This window comes from Musa acuminata, chromosome BXJ2-6 (assembly GCF_036884655.1).
Source record: "Musa acuminata AAA Group cultivar baxijiao chromosome BXJ2-6, Cavendish_Baxijiao_AAA, whole genome shotgun sequence".
NCBI lineage: Eukaryota > Viridiplantae > Streptophyta > Magnoliopsida > Zingiberales > Musaceae > Musa > Musa acuminata.
The window spans coordinates 6,700,153-6,722,757 of record NC_088343.1 but is presented as its reverse complement, the minus strand read 5'-3'; the positions used below and the strand labels follow the sequence as shown (position 1 = coordinate 6,722,757).

At 42.1% G+C, this 22,605-nt stretch overlaps 3 protein-coding genes and 1 long non-coding RNA gene across 15 annotated transcripts; 1 reads left to right on the top strand and 3 right to left on the bottom strand.

Annotated features, from left to right (window-relative positions):
• Positions 1-314: 314 nt before the first annotated feature.
• Positions 315-1,538, bottom strand: LOC135614495 (uncharacterized). Its single transcript, XM_065111919.1, has 3 exons — positions 1,024-1,538; positions 675-793; positions 315-599 (listed from the first exon to the last, which is right to left on the bottom strand). Exons 1-3 carry the CDS (start codon positions 1,357-1,359, stop codon positions 452-454), a joined length of 603 nt encoding a protein of 200 aa, XP_064967991.1. The 5' UTR covers positions 1,360-1,538; the 3' UTR covers positions 315-451.
• Positions 1,539-1,704: 166 nt separating this feature from the next.
• LOC103987197 (uncharacterized) lies at positions 1,705-12,003 on the top strand. Of its 9 annotated transcripts, none has more exons than XR_010487566.1 (8): positions 1,705-2,685; positions 3,134-3,403; positions 5,810-6,036; positions 6,275-7,347; positions 9,327-9,611; positions 9,729-9,843; positions 9,923-10,973; positions 11,066-12,003. It is a non-coding gene; the product is annotated as an uncharacterized LOC103987197 (long non-coding RNA). The 9 variants fall into 9 exon arrangements; XR_010487568.1 differs by having other exon boundaries at positions 9,729-10,107; positions 10,448-10,973; XR_010487569.1 differs by adding an exon at positions 3,526-3,625 and having other exon boundaries at positions 5,862-6,036; positions 9,729-10,973.
• Positions 4,244-11,633, bottom strand: LOC135582313 (potassium channel AKT2-like). Of its 4 annotated transcripts, none has more exons than XM_065111916.1 (11): positions 11,416-11,633; positions 11,116-11,334; positions 7,701-7,859; positions 7,566-7,623; positions 7,035-7,352; positions 6,648-6,887; positions 6,224-6,541; positions 5,927-6,112; positions 5,435-5,510; positions 4,771-5,343; positions 4,244-4,594 (listed from the first exon to the last, which is right to left on the bottom strand). In XM_065111916.1, the coding sequence occupies exons 1-11, from the start codon at positions 11,631-11,633 to the stop codon at positions 4,449-4,451; spliced, it is 2,511 nt and encodes an 836-aa protein (XP_064967988.1). In that variant the 3' UTR covers positions 4,244-4,448. The 4 variants fall into 4 exon arrangements, with proteins under 4 accessions (XP_064967988.1, XP_064967989.1, XP_064967990.1 ...); XM_065111917.1 differs by having other exon boundaries at positions 11,116-11,348; positions 11,416-11,555; XM_065111918.1 differs by lacking the exon at positions 11,416-11,633 and adding an exon at positions 9,232-9,331 and having other exon boundaries at positions 11,116-11,255.
• A 6,868-nt stretch (positions 12,004-18,871) lies between the features above and the next one.
• LOC135614494 (patellin-3-like) lies at positions 18,872-21,327 on the bottom strand. The gene is made up of 4 exons (XM_065111912.1): positions 20,110-21,327; positions 19,758-19,882; positions 19,526-19,667; positions 18,872-19,452 (listed from the first exon to the last, which is right to left on the bottom strand). Exons 1-4 carry the CDS (start codon positions 21,310-21,312, stop codon positions 19,192-19,194), a joined length of 1,731 nt encoding a protein of 576 aa, XP_064967984.1. The 5' UTR covers positions 21,313-21,327; the 3' UTR covers positions 18,872-19,191.
• Between the last annotated feature and the right edge of the window lie 1,278 nt (positions 21,328-22,605).

Here is a 22,605-nt window from a genome sequence, read left to right as displayed (position 1 = left end):
AAGTTTCAAAGCCCTTTGTTTCACCAGCAACCTAATTCATTCTTTTATGCAATTCAACAATATTGCCAAGCTTTGATTCATACACTCAGGTTTTTGGCATCACATCAACTTGCTGCACCACATCTCAGGATGAGATCAAGGTTTTCTGTTGTAATGGCTTGATTGAGAGTATCAAAAGACTCGAAATGAAGGCCACATGTTTAATATTGATTGATACTGTTAGTATCATATGAGATTTGGATTTTATCTTTCTTTCTCCTCTGCTTATCTGGTGAAGAGATTGAAGATGCAGAAAGCATGATGGAGAGAGATCATGAACGAGACAAGGTTGAGATTGACTGATTCATAATATTAGTATTACATGGGGTTGAGATTTGATGTTTCTTTACAACAGGAGAGCATCAACACAGCAGGAAGAAGAAAGACATCCAAGCTTTGGTGTTCTACAGGACTAGGCCAGAAGCCAGAAGTTCTTCTGCCATCTGGTGCTCACAAGGTATCCACCCACTCCACCGCTCTGTTTCCTCACTGCCATGGTCAAGCACTCGGCTCTGCTGATGCACTGCTCCACCAAGTCCTCATGGCTGCTCTGGAACATGCTGCACTTGGAGAAGCCATCATCATTAGAGAGAGAGAGAGAGAGAGAGAGAGAGAGAGAGAGACGATGGACTCACCAGCATAGTGAGGATGGTTTGGACTGCTTCAGCACCAGAACAGAGGCATCTAGCTTCTTGACTTGGCCCAGAACGGTGGCCAGTTTGGGTCCTTGGATAACCAATGCTTCCACTCGTACCTGAGAATTACCAGTGACAGCGTAAGAATGGAGACGATACAATAAAGCTTTGCTAAAAGCAGAAGGAAAAGGAAAAGAGAAAAGGGAGGGAAGATAAGAAAATAAAGCTGCACTCTTTTCCTTGAAGTTCCAATCTTTTCTTCGTATCAAAGATGTGAATTCAAGGTTAGAGAACATGATACAGCAGTGTAACCGATGATGATGGTGACGGTGAGGGCCGGCACCATTACCTGGGGTCGCATCGCCTTGCACATGGAACCAAGGGAGTTGACGAGTTGCGAAGTCTCCTCCTCCCTGTGAGCAGAGGCGGAGCAATGGGGAGGGAGGACATGGAGGAGGGTCATGACGTCCCCCTTGTTCGCCACATGAGTCAACGCCCACATCATGGCATGCTTGGCGCGAGCGGTGCGGTCTATCACCACCATCACCCTCTTCCTCATCACCGCCCCCTCCTTTTTCCCCCCTTCCCTCCTCTCGGAAGCGCAGGCATGAGCGTAGCAAGCAGAGGCTTGTTCTTCCCGTCCCTTCTTCTTCGTGCGCTCACCCCCTCTTCTCTCCCAGCTCATCCTTCGCTTCTCTCTTCGCTCGGCTTCGAGGAGCTTGCTTTTCTCAGAGCATGCAGGTTGATTTATAGCGGCGTTCTTGAGACGGGGGAAAAGAACAAAAGGATAAAGGAAAAGAGAAAGAGGGAAGAGGAGGAGGTCACGAGCGAAGACAACAAACAGCACAGCATCACAGCTCCACGGCAGGGATGGGAATCTTTCTGCCCTCTGTGAGCCCCTCTGACCGATAGGTGATGATAAAGAAGAACAAGGACAGCTTTCACTTCCTCGGTAAATGAATCCATGGCAAGAAGATCGATCGATTCACCCATCCAGTGTGATGGATCACTAGATAAAGATTCGCTGCCGTCTACCATCTTGCACTAACAGTGCGCATGATGCAGCAGGGTCGGCATCCTTCCATGGGAAGCAGGAAGGGTAGCTGGAGCCGGAAAAGGACATCGATCGAAGACTGCATTGTTGGGTCATGTGTTGCTTTCCGGACAAAATCTCCTTTTGGATTCATGAGTTGATGACAGCTTAGCCACATTGAATCGTCAGATGGATATAATACAAGATCTTTCATTTAGGTTACTGCACTCACCGTGCATGAACACGAAGCCCACACGCCTCTGCTTCAGTGAGAATATAGTACTGCAGTAATCATCAGTATGTGTGGCCTACGCATGATGGAGGTTTGCAGGGCCGCAAGAGCGCGAGAGAACGACGCTGAGGGCTGCGCTTCCATGGCCAACACGCGTCGATGCCTTCGACTGTACGATTCCATTTGGCAGCGCTCCTCCATGTGACGTCTCGAATGGCTTCTCGTTCCCTGTTGCTTCTCTCACGAGGCCTGTGGACAACAGTACGCTCTTGTGACCCATTCATGCCGTGCTCGCTGTACACGGAGCTGCCGAGGGTCGATTGTGTGATGGAACTGTGCCTGTGAACCCTGCGCATCTACCTGAGGCTAACGAAGGGATGAGATGGCGGATTGTTTGATGGACCTGTGCCTGTGAACCCTGCGCATCTACCCGAGGCTAGCGAAGGGATGAGAGAGAGGGGGAGAAGACAAAGGCATCCCATCAAGACAGTCCTTTCATCTCATGGAGCGGTAGATGGTGAAGGCTGCCGTGTAATGTATAGCTCAAGAACACAAGCTGCCAAGGATCATGTGAGGTGAGAAGAGAGAGAGAGAGAGAGAGAGAGGAATGCGTTTCACATGCAACAAAACCAAAAACTCATCTACCTTCGACAACCAGAATAAGAATGACAACGAGGGTGCATGATCTCTACTCCAACCGCTGGGTTCCATCCTTGTTCTAACATCATCAACAAAGCTTGAAGCAGGTGATGATATTGATCTTTATATATGTCGGTGATGGTGCGAGATTTACATTGTTTTTCTAATCAGAAGAAAAAAGAAACTATTTATTCAAAAAAATTATTGTAAGAGTATATATATATATATATATATATATATATATATATATATAGATTGGCATTGTTAGCAATGACATGTAGAATTCAAGAAGAAGAGACTTAAATGTTGAATCACATTATAGCATAGAGAGATTTTATTTTGATAAATACAATTATTTATGAAGTGGTAAGGGTAGTTATTAGATATTGATGAGGGCTAAATACTTGCTTATGATATGATTTAAGTAGAAATAAACACTTCTTTTCTTGTTTACTTGAGATGCAAAGAATTGTATATTGCTAATATGTGAAATTAGTTTAATAAAAGAAAGAGAGATGATAATATATTTATTTTGTTATGTATTTATATGCACAGCTAGAAACGGGGATTTGGATCCCATCCAGCTTACGTTTCACGCTGGTCTCCATCTGATGCTGGAGTTCGACCCTAAATGTGGGTCCCACATCAACGGAGGGTTCCGATGCGGGGAGTCTGTGGATCGAGACTCGTGGCTTCTGGAGAGGAACCGCTTCGATTCGGCGACGGTATATCTCCAGCAGCGGTCGGGCCGGCGGCCGACGCGACGGTGAGTGGCCGTTCGGCTGCCGGCAGCAAGGCGGAGGTCGGTGGCGGTAGCGTGTAGAGGTATGCTTCCGTGTTCTTTGTTCGCCCCTTCTCGCCATGTCTTTCCTCTTCGGCGGGTCGAAAGCCTCGAAACCCTAGATCTTTATGCCGATAGACTGATGGCTTGATTCCTGGGGCGGAAGACCACTGGTGCGAGGCATCTCTGGCCCTCGGAAGACGCCCGAAACCACGAAACGGGCCGCCGCCTCTTCTCCGATTCCATGAGCCCAGTCCCGCTTCAAGGTCGTCTTTTTATCCGGATGTTCCATAATTTACGAAAAACAAGTTGCAATTATGGGTTCTTCGGTGCAAGAATCGATCAAAGTTAGTGAATTTATTCTCTAGTCCTCAGGAATTTAGGGAAGATTCATTGGGTTTGCTCTCGTCAGGCATTTCCCCCCAGTTTCTGGAGTACATTGTCTCTGCCCTTATATCCTGGCAGTCTCTTTTCTTTCTTTTTAGCAATGCCTCAGAGATACACACACACACACACATGGTAGGTCTAAGTCAATCTGCTAGGAGGGTTGATAATACAAATCAATATCATCTTGTCTCATCAACTGGCTTAGGCTTTTATATGAAATGACACTGACAAAAAAATTTAAGAACTGAACTTAACAGAGTAATCAGAAACATCTGATGGTCCATGGGTTCAGAAATCAGAGAATAAAACAGACTATGGAGAGTTTGTGGTAATTACCTTTACATTAATAATCACATATGAAGTACTTCAGAGAAATCACATATGAAGCTGAAAAATATGAGGCAATCAAGAGGTTAATATCTTGCTAGAACATTATTCAAATGTATGGCTGACTACTTGATAATTCACTCAGCTACCAATATATTGATAATTCAATGTGTTGCTAATGCTCAAAGCCCATAAATGTAATCTGAAGGATATCACACTTTTATCTTATACAGACAACCATAGAAATATTGTCAACAATGCCGCCTACTTGGGAAATGTACACTATTGCTCATACAAGATCTCTAGAATCACTCCTGGACTCCTAAATACCTTAGCACAAATTTTGGTACAAACTACAAACCATAATCATATCTTTTAGCATTTGATATCAAGCTTAAGAAGTTCATCCTCCCCAACGATAAAAATTTTATCATTATCTCTCAGAACATCAATGGAGTCTACCTCAGCAGCATCTTCATTTGTCAATATTTTGTATCTTGCATCGACTTCAAACTTCTTGCCTGTCAATGATGAAAAATGATAAATAAATAAGAAACAAGAAATCTGTTTTGAATAAGCAGGTATTTTAGCTGCTAAAATATATTGATCTAAATCCTGTAGTTTCTCTTGTAAGGATGTTTGAACTAGGTGGGTGATTTCTGCTTACATATAAATGACAAGTCAGATTTGTGCATACCAATAATTGTTCTGAGCTCTTCCATGGTGCTTGGTAAACTTATTAGCTTTCCAGTTTCTGAATGGCTGTTTCTGAGCAGTGGATGGCCGTTGAATACACTAATCCTTGGTCGATGTTCATTTGCTTCCAATTTCAGGGAATTATCTTGCTCTCTAAGTACTTCTGTTTTCTTAAACGCTCCATAAGGTTCTAATGCCATAGTTGGATATCCAACATCTCTTTGCTGGATCATTTCTTCTAATATTTCTTTTTTCATCCTCCTTTCTATGCTCCCATTTGGATTTGATTTCACTATGCTCGCCCCATTCATGACCAGGAATGTAACCATTTCTTCATGATTTTCAGCACTTGCTATCTGCAATGCTGTCAGTCCTTCATGGTTCTCGGAATCTATGTTTAAACCATGGTTTAACAGCTCTCTCATAGTCGAAAGGTCATTTCTTTTAGACGCAAGACATAGAAGATCGGCACTGGTATAGGGATTGGAAACACATGCACACCGGTGCAAGATATTGAAAATGTTATGGTGTTTTCCTGTGATAGCATCCCATAATGGAGTATTTCCATCCATGTCTGACATTTTTGAACTAAAATCAGTATATCTCCTCAATTTTGTATGAATGATAGAAGATATGTGAAATATTCTGAAGCCTAAGCTGCATACCTTGTATATTGATGTTGCAGGCATGGTTGATTAGAACCAAAACACAATCCTCGTATCCTTTTGATGCTGCTATATGCTAAATGCACAATAAAGTAACAATCGTTATGAAACAATGCATTGCATTTCTTCTAAAAGTATAAATGCATATATACGATCATGCCCGTCATGATTCATGATATAAGAGTTGCACTTAAGAAACCCTTTTCTTGTGTTAGTTTATCATAGCAGTTTTCAGGTTAAAGATGAAGTTGTTTCCACATCTTGGTAGCCAAACAAATTTTAGATCCCTAGGACAATGGTCAATTGATGTCTTCACCAATTCATAAGTTGTAGCATTCTCTTCTGCAGATTATGTTTTGATCTTTTCTTTTCCAGGGACTGCATATGTTTCTCATTAGCACCAACATCCGTTTGATGTGAAATACAGAAAAGAACCAAACAAACTGTTGATATGCAAATGCAGCAATATTTGTAGAGAGAAGGAAATTTTACCAATGGAGTTCTTCCTTTGGAGTCACCAATATCAGGATCCATTCCTGCTTTGAGGAGTTTGTCAAGGAAGCAACTATTTCCTGTAGCAGCTACTGTGAGTAGATTGCACGGTTTGTTAGTTTCTTCAAATTCTCCATTCTCCCCTATCAGATTATCGATGCTGATGTCCTTGAATTCTGTTTGATGCTTTAAATTATGAAATGTTCTTGTTATTTTCTACCGATTTGTAATTATTGAAAGATTTCTAATATGTACTCATTCTACAACTTGTAACTGTGAAAACACTTAAACTATTACCTTAAGAAAGTTCTTCATGATAATTATACCATCCTTTTGTTTTGCATGCAGAACTTCTTTCAGGGTGCTCTGCTTGAACTTTAACAGCTGAGACAATGTTCTGGTGCGGAATATAAAGCTTTGAGGCCTTTCGCTGAGTGCAGTAAATTCTCCAAATATATCTCCTGTGCTAAACTTCCCTACAACTTGTTCCATCTCATTATCAGAATATATGATTTCAACTTCACCTGATACAACAATGTATACATCTTCTGGGGCTTCATTTTGCATGATGACATCCTCTCTGGGTGGAATGTACTCGACTTTCATCTTAGTTACCTGATCCAGAAATCACAAAGAATGTGAGTCAAATATTCACGTAGTGCATTTTCTCTGGTGCTGGTGGACATAGAGTTGAATTTGAACCAGAGATTGCTAAGTTTACCAACAGTAAGAGTGTTTCCCTCGAGACACCTTTAAAGAGGTAAGCCTCCTTGACAGTCGGCAGGAAGAGATGCTGACAGATGCTTTTGCATAGTGCTTTTGGTAATTGGTCCATCAGATGTTGTTGGTTTAAGGTCTCTGCTTTAAATCTAAGACACATATAAGCCAATATCTGTTCTTTCAGATGTGGTGGTAAGTGGTTTCTGCATACAAAGTTAGATGCAACTTGTATGCTATTCCTCTGCAATAAATTCCAGACACAAATGAGTTTAAAGTTGTAAAGCTATTACGTGTTTTATGATCTTATAATTTGCATCAATCAGGAGTTTATGTATGAAAAGACTGATGCAACTATACAAAAGAAAAAAAAGGATTGGTGAATCCTTACGAATTCCATTGTGCGTCGTGTTCCTTCAACAACCAGATTGGTCATATTTCCAATCAAGTATGCAGTGAGGCCTAGGTTACAGAGCATATAGAAAATATTAAAGATCATTTCTCTTGTGTTCACAGCATGAAGATCGCCATAACCAACTGTTGTCATTGTGGATATAGACCAGTAGATGGAGGCTATGTAACGCATCCACAAGTTAGCTTCCCTGAAGTTTGGCACTGCAGCACCAATCCAAGTCTTCCCTTGATGTGGATACCGATCAGCCAGCAAGTAGTAGAGGCATCCAGCACAGTGGACTAAGAAAAAGGTAACCTGCATCAACCATGTTGGAAGTTTCTTTTACGTTTCCAATCAAGCATTTAATTGCTTATCGTTTAACTTGCATGCCAGACCCATTTGATTAGCCTGGTTTGCTACAGTTATATTTTAGCAGATTAATATTGCATCATCTAATATCACTATTTTAAGTCTTTGATGGGATGCAATAGATCATTAGCAGAAGAAATTGGAGTCAGATCTACTTACAAATAGGAGTCTAACGCATCTAATGCAGAAATAGCTGAACCTGATATCTTTTTCTAGCCTGCACTAGCCCATGAAGAAAATTAAAAACTTTCAGACTTCCATATATTTTTCTCCATGATTCAGTTTAGTTGCTACCTTGTGAAGAATTGTTTGACCTTCCTGAGACGCCAGAGTCTTAATGTGCCCAACAAGCTGTAAGAGACTCCTGCCTTGACTCTTCCAGTGATCAAGTAGCCAAGACCCTCAAATGGAAGTGTTGATGTCAAATCCATGATGAACCATGTTGACAAGTATCTGAGGAAGGTTATTTAGTGAATAACTATGAAATTGCAATACAACCAATATGCAGTAAATCATTACTGTTAATATAGTGTTCTTGATACCATCTTTTTGATGGTGCATTGGTGTAAAATGTTCAAGTTTTACCGCCATTTGATCAGTATGGTTAGTATCACCTTTTGTTGTATGATTATGAAATTGTGGGTCACACGACCTACTTATTTGGTCATCAATGTCTGCTTGTCAGATTCTACCTATAGGTTAGTCTCAAGATAAGATTAGTATTTCATACCAAGTCTAGAATTATATATGCATTAGCAATTAACTATTACCTACCATGATATTGGTTAGATGTACTACAACATTATCTGATAGCCTACAGAACTCAAAGCTGTAAGTAGAATAACAACTTAAAGTGTTAACCTTCTTAGGGGAGTAATATGAGTGTATGCAATAAAGCTTAACTGAATTAAACATATAGTTATTGATGGAGTTTCATGGAGAAGAAATTTCTGCAGCATTCAACCTGTCAAACATAATTGTGGAGATTTTACTGAGGATCTATCAAATTTAATTAAGACAGTCACTGAAGCAAAGAAGAGAACTTGCAAGTGCAATATTTGTCTTCACCACTTTAGATCTTTGGGTAAAATTTAGAAGCCATGGCCTTGTTTAGATAACAGAAAACACTTAACTCTCTGTCACTCCCTCCCTCTGTTTTTTATCCCTTTTTTAACTTATTCAATAATGAGTAGCTGACTTTTGGTAGAACAAGTTAGTTGCAGAGACAGATTTGTGGTTAAGCAAATATTTCAGAGTTGCAGAGACAGAACAAGTTATAATTTAGATGGTCATTCTTTGTATGTTAACCGAAGGAACCTATTACTGAAACTGTTTTTTATTCAAACAAGGATAATGTACAAGAAGACTTAATGGTGGTAAAATGTGATTGATTGGGAACTAAGGGCTGAACAACTCTTTACTCCGTCACTTATTCTTGCAATAATTGTTTAAATAAGAACAGTGACATACAAGTATCTCTATCTTCTTTTTTTTTTTTCAGTTTTGGGCCATAATTTGTAACAGATATTGACTATCTTTCGTGTCCATAAGTTAATTGACTCGGTATGTGACAGCCATTTCCTAGATTTCATCAGACGGAATCAGAGATTCACTTGACAGGTAACCTATCTGTGCATATATATCCAGGTTAACTTGGATACCTATGCGCAGAGATTCACTTATTGCATGTTGGCCCAGTGAATCAAAAATATTCTGGAAATTAACCTTTTTACATCCAAAAAGGTATTAAGCTTCTGTAATATTTGCCAACTTTGCTGGATGCTTTATATATATATATATATATTTGCATGGTAAAGGATTTTACCCACAGAACAACTGTTGGAGATCACTCAATTATGCTCTGGCCATATCATTTTACTTGAGTTTCATCTGAAGAATTGTCTTGTTTTGTAACTACAGCATACCTGTAATCAGAATTCAAGTTAGTGATGTTGATGATTGATGACTGGAGACAAGTTCATGGTACATCATGAGCTGGCATATCACATGTATCAGTTTGATTTTAGCATAAGGTTGTACAAGAGCAACCCCCATGTCATAAAATGACAGAATGGAAGACAGTGGTAGAGGCATTGCAGGATCCTTATGGTCGCAAATTTTGTACATTTTTTTACAACCACAAGTCGATAAGTTTTTCTACCATTATTGGTGGGGTCAGTCTGTGGGCTGGGATACCTCAGTCGGGTCAGTTACATTAAAAAGCCTGACATTATCTTCTTTTTTTTTTTTTTCCTTTCATAAGATCTATAAAGCACTTGAAAGCTTAAGTCTTTGTGCTAAGTGCTAGTGTTGATTGTGCAGTGCTACAAGAATAAGCTGAAATCAAAGAATGAACAAATTGACAGCACTAGATGTGGTAGTTATCTCAAGTACTGGTGAAGCAAGCTTAACAAGACAATCAGTTTGTGATGGCCAGGTAACAATCTGGTGGGCCCCTCATGTTGGTGATAGAATAACATCTGACAATATCTTGTTTTCTTTTTTCCTTTCATGAGATCTATAAAAACTTGAAAGCTTGAAGTATATTTGTGCAAGAGTTGGTGCTGATCGTGCATCGCTACAGTGATTAAGCCGAAATCAAGAATTGAACAAAATGACAGCACTACATGTGGTAGGGTGGTGGTTATCTCAAGTTCTAGTGAAAGCAAGCTTACCAAGACAACCTGCTTGTCATGGTCAGGTATTAGCATTCCTTTCTACTTAACCGACCTTCTAGATTTGATGAACTACAGCCAACTTGAAACCGTACTCCACAACAAGGAGCTACAGCAGCACTCTTATCATTTTTTATACAATTCTCTAGAATCTACTCAAGTCTTGATTTGCTACTTGATGTGTTGATACCCTGGTGGGCTCCTCATGTTGGTGATAGAATAAAAAGTCTAACAATATCTTATTTTTTTTCACTTTTCCTTTCATGAGAGCTAAATCTGCAGTGTTATCTCAAGCTTACCAAAATGACAGCACTAGTTGTGGTGGTTATCTCAAGCTTACCAAGAAAACCTGCTTGTGATGGCCAGGTATCAGCCAATAATACACTATGGTGGCCCCCTTATGTTGGTGACACAATGAAAAGTGTAGGTGCCCTTCTCTTGTGAACCCAAGTGGTTGGTAGAGTTAGTGTAGCAATTAGCATGCAAACAAAAAAAAGAAAAATCATGGCTTTCCTGAGCCTGAGGGAGTGGAGTCCAAGCAATCTGAGTGGAACCTGCGTGATTCTGACAGCGCCAAGATGAAACGAGTCCTCCAGAAGAAGCCCACGCAGCTCAGGTTTTGATGAAGTAGGTGCTACAAGACTGCCACCAGAACCCATTTGTTTTCCTGGGTACCCCCTTCTACTATTTTTCTTGTGGTCACAATGAAAAGTCCGCAACCCGGAAGAATGATTTTTCTCGTAGTTGCCTTCAAATCAAGAGTTCGAGAACCTATGTGACAGATTGCCTGAGGTTTGTTTGCTTGTTCGAGACAAAGCACAGAGACACTCACACTAAGCCTGTTAAGGTCTCAAATTCCGTACCTAGTCATGGGAACTCTCTTTTTATTTCTGTAAGTGGTGATATATGGAACTTTAGATGATTTAAGTGCTAATTTTGGATCATTTAGAGAAGAACTAATGGTTATATAAATTTTGTTTGAAGGTGATGAGCAAAGGTGTAAGAGGGCATAGATGAGTGGGCGAAGAACAGACCTGGTGGCAATCTTCCTGGGGTCACAAACAAGAACCTGCGTCCTGGAATCGATGTAAGCCACGAAGAACGTGAGAACGATGTCGGCCGCGAAGAAGGCGTCGATGACGTTGTCGGTGAGGAACAGCCCACCCTTCGGCGCAGCGTGCATGAACGCGATCTCGAACGGATACACCCATGCAGAGTACGCTACCAGCGCCACCATGAACGCTTCCCAGCACCTGCAAGACAACATCTTGGAGCTTTCGTTCGTCAGCGAAAGAGAGAATTCGTCGCCATGGAGCTCTGCGCGTAGTTCTAACCTGTATCTCGAGTCCATGGGCAAGAAGATTCTCCATCGCGAGCCGTTCGGGTTCTGGCTGCAGCTTGACATGCCGAGGGGAGGAAGAACGAGCTTGGAGAGGCTGCTGAGGCTAAGGGACTCGGAGCTGCTCTCATCGCCGTGCTTCCTGCAGCCGTTCGTCATGGAGTTGTGAGCCTTCATGGCCGTACCGGAGTCTTGGCACGGGCTGCCTGCCATATTTTTGTTGTCATGAAAGCATCAGGAGGAGAGAAGCAGGATCGAGTCACACAAGCCTGGCACAAATAATGGAGGGCGAAGGATGACGACAATGTTGTGGTTCTGGCACAGATGAACCATCTGAGTGCATTTTTCGGTGATGGTGGGATAATTCCCGGGCCACTCGTAGCTGGGTGGCCAGCCTCTTTTTGTCTTGCATTCTTCTCTCATTCAGGGGGGTGATATATCTGCATCATTACATAATGTTTTCTGAATGTAACTCTCACATTCAATTTGGCCGACGTACCCAACTCTATCTCCTCTTCTTTATTGCCTAAAATTATGTACCTGCGTCGATCATTGGACAATCAAATGGCAAATCAATTTTTGAGTTGCTGCACTTGTTATTTTTGAGTAGATATTCTTATAATGAATGCAGCGAAAGAAATCAATATGATGATTGAGACCAATACAATCAATGATAGATATGAACCAAAACCAATATCTCTAATTCACACTTCAATCTGTCGATTGTGTCCGGCTTTCATTTCCCCACGGATGCCAACAGTAATAAATACCTAACGCAATAAATTCAAGCTCACTGCAATTAAGTGACATATAGGCAAAAAAAAGATTTTGAAAATGACTTTCATTAAAGATATCTTACTTGGAGTTTCACCGAATAAGGTTCCCTATGGGAGAACAGGGAAAACATCTAGGTTGAAACCTGGTTGGATGAGATGGTGATTCTTGAATCAGATTTGGCAGCCATTAAGACACTAAGATGATGATGGTTTGATTTGTGTGTCCATGGAGAAACATCTAGTGATTGAGAAGAAAAAGATTTGTGCTTACCTTTCCTTTTCTTTCTTGAGATTATGCTCAGGGTTTCTCTCCAAGAAATGATTTTAGCATGGAGGGCACTTGGAGAGCAAGCTCAAATGTGCCATGGAGATCCACAAGCATCATTCTCACAGCCATCTAATACTGCAAGTTGCTGAAAAGAAAAAAGATGCGACATCATTTTTATCTGTTAGGACTTTTCATTTACCAGTGCCAGGATTTCATTACTAGAGATTCAGAATATGGATCAACATATGTTAAAAGAAGAAACGTCCACTGAAAAAAAAAACAAGAATAAATTTTGGCTAATTAACACTTGTCTTGATGGAGGCCCACCTGTTCAAGGACTCTCTGTTCTAGATAATTGCTTTCCTTCATGTAATGGTGGTGTTCATTGGCCATCTAGAAAGAGAGTCTATTGTTCATGTAATGGTAAAGTTTCGAATATAAAGACCTGTTCAAGTTTATAACTCAAAACAGAACCATTTTGGTCCTCCTGCAGAAATAGAACATTCTCCTCCAGCAAAAGTTCTGATATAATTGTCTCCTTCTGCAGCCCATATCTGCAAAAAGAAAAGTGAAAAAGGGATGGAGGATTAAGTGATGAAAGTGAGTTAAAGTGACCTCCATGAAGGCCCTACAGGTAGTTTCAAAGTGGAAACTCTGATAATTGATAGTCCAACAAATGCTTGAGGGCAGAGGTCATGGTGGGTTTCTCTATCTAGCTTTTCAAGTATGGTTCTTTTTAGGCTTCACATCACATCTGCAGGAGGATTTCAGATTCCACGACCACTACTGAAAGTTCTCCACAGTCCGCTCAACATGAGTACAATAACAGCCGTTGCTTTCTTTCACTTGAACAAAGTGATAAGATATATATATATATATATATATAGAGAGAGAGAGAGAGAGAGGTTTTTCTGCTTCCTCATCGGTACTCTGTGCTTTCCTCAACAATCTGTGCGATGGTTAATTAGACTTCAATGTGATTTTCCCTTATCTGAAAAGGAAAAGAAAAGGAGACAAGATCATTAGTCGCTATCTTAAATATCTCGAATATTAACATTGAAAAAATTGAATGAACAAGACAGAAGAGATAATAGAAGAAAGTGCAGATTCTGGTATGACTAATAGTGCAACAAGATCTTCGTAATACAGAAAAATAAAAATTATGCATGATGTGCATATCTTGTTCTAGAAAATATCTTGGGCAAGAAGAGAGAAAAAAAAGAAGTGGATTAGAAACAAGAGACTGCAGAAGGAAAAAAAAAATGATTTTTCTTTTTTTCGCTATAACTGATGGTAGGACAAGTTGGCTACAGAAAAAACCATTTGGTGATGTGCACCATGTGTTACAGTTTTAAATTTTGCACACTGAACGAGGGAAAAAACAATTATTGTCCAGTAAAAACTCTATGATTGAACCCCAGACATATTTTCCAAATGAAAAGAGCATCTAATCCTGGTTCAAATACATTTTCTACAAACTCAATCTTGAAGATTCATAATCTGTTTTAAGTCAGTCAGTCCTAAAACCTTGGTGACTAAGCAAGAGGGAACAAACAGTATTTCCTTAACTTTTTGGAGTCTGGACTACTGTTTTTCATGACGGTCAAGGTTTATTTGATTCAATTGACAGGATAAAGTAAAGTAGGATTTTGAGTTTTCTAATCTCAAAGATCTACCATTGCCAAAAAGATGAAGGATCCTACTTTGAGGGGGGAAAGATCCTAATTCCCGAGAGAGGATTGGAAGACGTGAGAACCATTTCACCATTTTTTTTTGTGTACCAATTTCATCTAATATTAAATTATTATGAAAATAGTAGTTATTTTCTATGAAATGCATGTTAAAGTATGCACATATAAGAGCATTTTTTTAAAGTCAGTAACAAGCATGGATTTAAATTGCTCTCATCTAACCATAGAGCTTTGGACCTCCAAAATCTTCATTCCAATTTCTCTCCAATGTCCGAAAATATTAATGTCTTCAGATGTGATTTCTCTTATCATGTTTTCCTTGATGAAAATTTCTTTTTCAGTGTACAAACGTATTATCATCATATCTATCAGCCTCTCAAACATTTACTAAGTATTTCCCTAACAACACATCATTTCAAAACTAGGGGACAAGTATCTGTCCACCGTTGACACATGCTCCAGTGAATCTAAACTAAAAATCCTTACTAAATAATGTTTAAAGAAGCCCATGATATGCAATTCAAAAGGATAAATTTGAACAGTTTACAATAAATGATATTAGCAATAAGCAGCTCATTTTGGAGATTTATTATCACCAATGTATTTCCAATATAAAAATAACATCATGATTCATATTTGCAAACCAGCAGCCCAGGTAGACTGGGGTTCAACTTTCAATACTGAAATATAAAAATAAAATTTCTGTCTTCCTTTTAGAGACAATAAAGGTAATCAGTTAGCAATGAGATAATCCAACGAAGAAACGGAACCTCCCAGTCATGACGTTTAACTTCCATTAAAGAATTCAATACCCACCACTGGCCCAACATCAGCACTTACCAAAGGAAAAAAGTCAAGTCCCAAAAGTTTCCAATACCCCTTTTTTTTGCAAAGAAAAAAAAAAGTTTATGTCCAATCCCACAAGTTTCCAATCCCTTTGTCTATAGTTTGGGAACATCCACTGAACTCCAATGCTATAATCATAATTTTGGAATTAAGTGATGCAGAAGGTAGATATGATATAGATTTAAAGAAAAAGATTAAATAGAAGCCATGAAGCACAACAACAACTAATGGGCATAAAAATTGATATAAATCAATGTACAAAACCAGAAAAATACAGCTCCAGAAGTAGAATTTAGCCAAGCAATTCAAAATGAAACATACAATTCCAAGCGAAGACACCCTTACACCAAACCTAAAAACGAAAGGCAACTCTCTTACATCAGGCTATAATCCCTTGGGATATTAAGGAAACACTAGTTTAAGTATATGCTTTATACATGATCTAAATTTAACTTCAATTCGGAGTCAAAAGAGGCAATAGGCAACTTTACCAAAGAAAGGGATCGGACAACAGCATTATCTTTCAAGATGGCTGTTGTGTGTGAGAGTCTCTCAGTCTTCTTACTGAGGTCAGCAATTTTCTCACTAGCCCGTTTCAGTTATAATTTTAATCATGGGTAGTTCATATTCTCACTAAATCAAAATTGAAAGGAACAGTATAAATCACTCAAAGAACAAAATGAAGCAAAAGCATTGCTGAATAAAAGAGAGGATTTGAACCTTGGCAGCCACAATACGACCAATGTGAGCGATGTCACACGTCAAGATAGCCCCACACTTAATCCGCAATAAGCCTAAGTCAAACATAATCCCCACAAAACCTTGGCCGTCAGGTTCAGGGGATCACCATGAGGACGATTCGAGTCCCCAAAAAATTCGTCCTCGCGAACCCGTCGCGGGTGAATTCCAGCTGCTGGTCGAGGAGATGCAGAAAAATAGGCGGAGGGACGGAAGGATGCGTGAAGGGTCGCGGAGACCGGAATCGAGCTCAACGGGGATCGGGTCGCCAGCGATACGGGCGTGGGGAAGTGGTGGAGGCAAGGGAGCGTCATCGATCCCAGCGAAAGGTTGTCCATGGCGAAGCTCTCGCATCAAAGATTAGAAGCAAGAACAAGAACTCTGATATAAAGATCGAAGTAACAGGAGCATCAGCAACGAACAACGACAGGACCTGAGACGAAAATAGCGGCGAGCTCCCATCGACGGCGGACAGAGAGAATGAGAGAGAGGGCGCAAGTAGAAGAAACCCTAACCGGAAGAAAAGGCGACGAGGAGACGAGACGGAACAATAGAAAGGGGGAGGAGAGACGAGCAGCGGCCGGTGGCGGAGGCGAGAACGCCGAGGAAAGAGGGAGTGAACCTGGACGGGATTATTGGCCGGAATCGATGCTGGCGTCACCAGGACCGACCGGTCACCACCGTTTTCGGTCCTCGTATGCCCTTTGCTCGTATCGCATCGGTGGACTTGTATTCCGCTCCGTTGCGCCATTATACGATGGGATCGGCTGCAAGATATTTTGTACAGATCCTGCGCAAGGCGAATAACATCTCAACGCGTGTGAATACTATCGTTTTCTTTTTTATAGATATCAATTTACGATCAGGTCCTCACAATATGAGTTTACGAATCTTACAGATAGGATGATCCATGGAGTATGTATTAGACTGCCGGCCTGCAGACATCCAAAGCCTGGTTGATGGCCCAAGTACGATCAACCTTGATCTATATATTAATTTAGATCAAATAGATTACAGCAAGAAGAAGAAGAAGAAGATGATCTTGCAGATCTTTCCAAGCTCAAATGATGCCAATAATGGCACCCACCACTTGGTCTCTGTGTTCGCAGGACGAAGCAGCAAGCACATGCCTTTGCTGCCTTCGGCCACCAATGACCAGTTCAAAGGGCAGGAAGCAGTCAGATTCCCCGCATAAAGCCAACCCTTGGCGAGGACAGCAAGCCTTGGGCGTGGCCACCATCAACAGCCCCGTCTCTTCTTTTCCTTTCTGCCCTTTTCCTTGTTTGATGATGGTGTTGGGTTGCCCCTCTCAGGCCTCTCCCCTGTCTTCTTCCTGTTGGATCGACGTTGAGTCTGGCCGGTGGGGCCATGTTGATGTCCGAAAGCAAACCCTCTCGAAGAGCAGTCAGCTTCATTCAAAGACAGAAAAGATAGCAGAATGATGGGCACTAATGGGAGCTTGGAGATCTCCTTTACTGTGACTCTGTGATGTCTCTCCATGCCTTCGTTATAAGGCTGCTCTCATGGCACCCAAACCTAGGCTACAAGAGAACTTGAAGCTCAGTGGTAAGCTGATGGTGATCAGAAGATGCTTGTGACAAGGAATTTGTCACTGGTTTGATCTGCTACTTTTTGTGTTGAGAGGCCTAGGACCTTTGATAGCTTGGTGCAGGCTATGTTCCTTGCAGAAAAAGGGATGATGCAGGCTAGGGTTTCAGGAGATCACACATGCACATGGGTGAACAGAGAAGCAAAGATTGTTGTCCACTGAGTAAAAAACTTGAAGGTTGCAGATAAAATGGAATTCATCATTCTCCTTCAGCAGTTTTCCTTCGGAACATAATTTGTCTTTATTTTTTCTCCTCTTTTTGATGCTTTCTTCAAAGGAGGATAGATTGAGACTTTGAACTGCCAAAAGCAAGACTCTGGCTTTCTTTCTTTCCTTTTAGAACATCTCTGGCTCCCAGTTGGGTTATAAACAACAGCACATTAGCTGCTAAATTGTAGATGGAATTTTTGAGGAGGTTCAGTGGAAATACTAATGCAACATCAGCAAGGGCAAGAAATGTGGAGGAGATCTCATAACATGCAAAGGATTTTTATCTCCTTAAATGTTAGTGCAGTAAGTCCCAAGTCCCAACCAACAAATTCACAGACAGCAAGGATCATAAGATTGTTTTCTGAGATGAAGACAATATGGCATGGTCATTCTGAGCATGACAAGAGAGGATGTCACTGATACTTTTCTAAATCTAGCACAAAGAACAAAAGGTTCAGAAAACTATCCAAAGAGTGAATTAGGATGTCCTGCAAAACATGGCCTTTTCTTCTGCACCTTCAATTAAAGCAGGAAATGGTCTCATACAAGACTCAGGACCACCAACAATTGGTTACATCTTTAATGCCACACATAATAGACTACAATTTGGGTTGATTAAGCAGTATGCCTTAATTCTACATAAGTTTAATCTTCTTTGTCATGAATGCAGAACTTAGGGTCCTCTGAGAAAGAAAGCAAAAGCAAAGTTTAAACTATGGAGGGAAAGAGGCACTGTTATCTGAAGGATTTCAGTCTCTTTCTTTTGCCACTCAAAAGGAACCAATGTTTTTGCTTTGGCAAATCTTCCCAATGACTGATTGCCACAGTTTCTTCTCTCTCTCTCTCTCTCTCTTGTGTGTGTGTGTGTTAGATGGTCTAACTGTGTGATAGATGATTGATGCACTCTGTACACATGGTTGTCTGCTCTCCCTGGAGTCAATGCAGTGAACATTCTGGGACAGAGAGCTCTCTTTGTCAATTCACTATGTGCAGAGGATCACTGTGGTGTGCATCAAAACTATCAACTCCTTTTTCCTCACCACCACCTATTAAACTACATGTAATCCTGACAAGTTAGCATAGGATTCACCTGCAAATTAGAGATAGAGAGGGTGTTCAGATTCCCTATGCATCAGAACCTTTGTATCTTTCCTTCCCCATGAAAAGCACTTCCCTGTTCCCAATTCATTTGGGAGCACTACAATTTACTATCTTCATTACATTGAAGATATGCAATATTTATTGTGGATTTCAAACCTTTGTATCTAAATTGGATGGGCCAAACTTGCAGACAGTACTGAAAACATCAAACAAGTAGAATACTTCAAGTTATATGATTGAGGAGACCAGCAGTTCAAATATTTCCAAGTACAATGTAATGCTGACACTACATATTAGACAAAGATTTGCCTTCAACAGTGTAACCATATGCTTTGAAGATAATTTGCTGGATTAGCAGCATGAGAACTCCTCCTTGCACATAATCTCCAGAGTGGGCAAAACATGGACCGGCAAAGTTAAAGATGAAGTTTTGTATGAGCTAACATCATTGAACCCATGAGAAGGATTAGTTGCTAATCCTTCACAGCCATTTCCTTTCTTCGAGCTCTTCAGTTGCAGTTCACCAGGAAGCTCAGGTGGATTCAGCTGAGCTCTTGATCTTGTACCTGTAGAGAAGCTTCTTCCTTTTGGAGCCAGAGTTATGGACTGTCAGAACAATTTTGCCTGCCTCTCCGATCTTGAAGCTGCCTTTGAGGACTGGCTCATCGGCGGCGACCAACTTCCTCTCCTTCTGCACGATCACCGTGTATCCGTTCTCCGACCTTGGCACGAACTCGGCGCCGTACGTCACTTCCCAGCCAAGAACTCGCAGCTCCCAAACGAGAAGACATTTCTGCAGAGACAGCATTACGTTCCAAAATGCATGCAATTGCTACTGGTTCAGAAGTGGAAGAAGAGTTCCCTACCTCAGTAACCTGAATCTCTATGGCTTGCCTCATTGAGGGCTTGATGGTGATCTCTGTAACAGCATCAGAAGAGGTGAAGTCTGGGTCATTCTCCTTGCTCAGGCCGCCATATCGAACCGGGACTTGCTCGGGAGCAATGTATCTGATGAGATGAATCGATTGTGCATCAGGACAACCAAACTATGGTGGAGCAAGGTGAAGGCAGAAGACAATATTGACAGATGCTGCTAACTTGGAGAGCGTCTCGGCTGTGTTTGAGGGCCTTGCGAAGACGAACTTGCTCCTGGTCCTCTGCGTGAAGAAGGGGCTCATCATCCGATTGAAGGCCAAATACCACCATGGAACATTGATGAATATCTAACGATGGCAACACAGAATGTGTCAGCATTCAAACAATTATTGAATAGACGAAAATATAGGCATGCAGAGACCAATTCAGCTCCACAGATCAAATTTCTTTGCATCTTTTTTATTCGATCCATTCATCAAAATGCAATTTTGGTGAAAAGAAGATTCAATCCACCACTTTGTTCAACTAAGAATTCTTTGGAAACAATGGAAGAAGAAGAAGGAACTCCAGCTACCTGCTTGGCGACGAACTCCGGGTAGTTATCTTGGAGCAGAGCGAAGGCATGGCGGAGTTCCTTGGCCGGGCCGGTCGAGTTCTTGAGATCAGCGACCTGCACCATCGTCGAGATTCCGCCTGGAGTGAAGTCCAGCAGATTCCGGATGCCCTTCTCCAGGAACTGGATCCTCCACCTCAAGAACCGCTTCTTCTTCTTCTCGTCAGCGAAAGCCAGCGCGTAGAGCTCCTTGCTTTGGAGTTCCCCGTAGACGTTGTAGCACACGGGGTGGCCGGCTCTGTCGGCGCCGTGCATGAACACCGCCCTTTCCAGCTCCGGGACGCCGAGGTCCTCCGATAGGAGGGCCTCGATGCCGAACTCCTCCCTCCAGAGCACGGCGTTCTTTAGCATGGCCATGGCTTCCTTCGCCTTGAAGTCCCTCGCACGGAGGAACTTGATGAGCACAGTGTCGCTCCTCTCGTCGACCAGAAGTGGGATGCCCCAGATGAGGACCTCCTTCGCGGCCGACGCCGCGGCGGCGGCATCGGTCTTCTCCGCTTCCTCCTCAGCAGCCACTGGAGTCATGGCCTCCTCGGGTGGAGGAGTGGCGGCGACGGAGACCACGGTTTCCTCTATGGCTTCCAGCGTCTTGGCCCCATCCTCGTTCGCCGTGACGGTATTCTTATCCGCCGCCGATTGCTGTTCCGGGGCCTCGTCGGCCTCCGCCTGCCTGCTCGGTGGAGCCGGCGTCTCGGTCGCGGGCTTCGGCGGCGCTTCCACAAGGGTAGATGCGGGCGGCTCCTCGAGCTTTGCCTCCTTGGCCAATGGGGCAGCTGGTGGAGGCGGAGCGGAAGAGAACTCGCGGCTGGCGAGGGCGGCCCGTACGAGTTGCTTCATCTCATCGAGGGCCTTCTTCTCGTGGTCCTCGAGGTCAGCAACGAGGCTGCTCTCCTCCTTGAAGGAGATGGCCTGGAAGACGGAGGCAGCCTTCTCCGCGGCCTCCTTCTCCGCGCCACATGCCCGCTTCTCCTCCGCCTCAGCGGCCGCCTCGGCGGCCAGTGCCGACAGTAATGCCACCTTCTTTGGCCCTTTCACAACCTCCGGAGCAGGTACCACATCCAGTTGCTTAACCACCTCGTCCGTCGGCGTCAGCGCCACCTTCCCGACCATGACCTCCTCGGTCGCCGCCACCGCAGCTGCCTTGCTCTGGCTCACCTCGGCCATGTGCTTCGGGTTGCGTAATACTATTACAAGACGTTATAATTGGGAGAGGGAGACGACAATATATTGCGAACGTGGACAATAGAAAGCTTCATTTCCACATTAGTCCCTCACATCTTAAAAATTTTCATATAAAGTCCATCTCAAGTCTTATTGAAAATCTACAGAAAAATTTGAGCCGAACCGGAGTCAACTCCGGTCCGGTTTTCTTCCCACTAGACTTCACATAAACGTGCAAGATAAAAGGCTTCATATTTCGTACAAAGCCCTTTCCAATTTGAGTCGAATTGAAATTAATGACGGCCTGACTCGGGTTCGGTTCTTTTCCACACTACTTTGGGCCGAACCGGTCCTTTGCCGCTTGCCCAGCATCTGGAGCTACTGAAAGCCGGGCCGTGGGCTTCCACTTATCTCAAGTCATCATCTCCAAGCACGGCCAAGTTCATCCCTTTAGCTCTGCTGTTTGGCCATATCGAAGGTGAATCTCTTGATCGACTATCGTTCCGTTGATTCGGTGTAGCTTCTTATTTCTTTGTTTATATTGAGAAGACTCATTGTAGATTTCTTCCTTGGGTTGCCTGGTCCCTTTTCATTCGGTTTCTTGTTATGTTATAACAAGGATTGTTGTTTGGACTGCAGAGTTGCTGATCTGATCATTACATGATGCAGTTCGGAGCCTGTTCTATTTACATGCTTGTGTAAGCAAACATCAACTGAACATGAGCTCTGAACCTTGCATTTACTGTCTGATGCAGAAGTTTCACAAAGGATTCAGTGGGCTCTGCATGTCTCTGTTGAATCAATTGGAGTTTCTCATCTAAGCTGGAGTGTAGAATTAGCACAGCCCTTACTTTGTCCATTTCCAGTGTCATTGAAAACGATGAGTCAATTATTCAGTTTGACACATTGAAATCAAGATGTAAACTGGATAGTGGAGTGCTTAGGGATGAAGTGCATTGCAAACAAAGATGGCACATCATAGCTGAATGTGAAACTATTGAGCACACTGAACATAGAGAAGGAAGAAGGCTTAATGTTTCAGTGATGATTAAGAGAACATGTTTTCTTTTCTAGGAAGACAAATATTGGGCTATTGAATCCTGTGTTGGAAGAATTACAGGTGAGACACCATTCTAGATAAACTATGACCTACATTGGATGCTTGATGTCTTCTGTTTGAAGGATCATCTTCTAGATTTATGATGCTTATTAATTGTATACGGAAGCATTTGCAGTTGCCATATTAACTGGTTGGCAATTCTGCTTTGTTTGTGAGACTGAATTGTCATGGTTTGA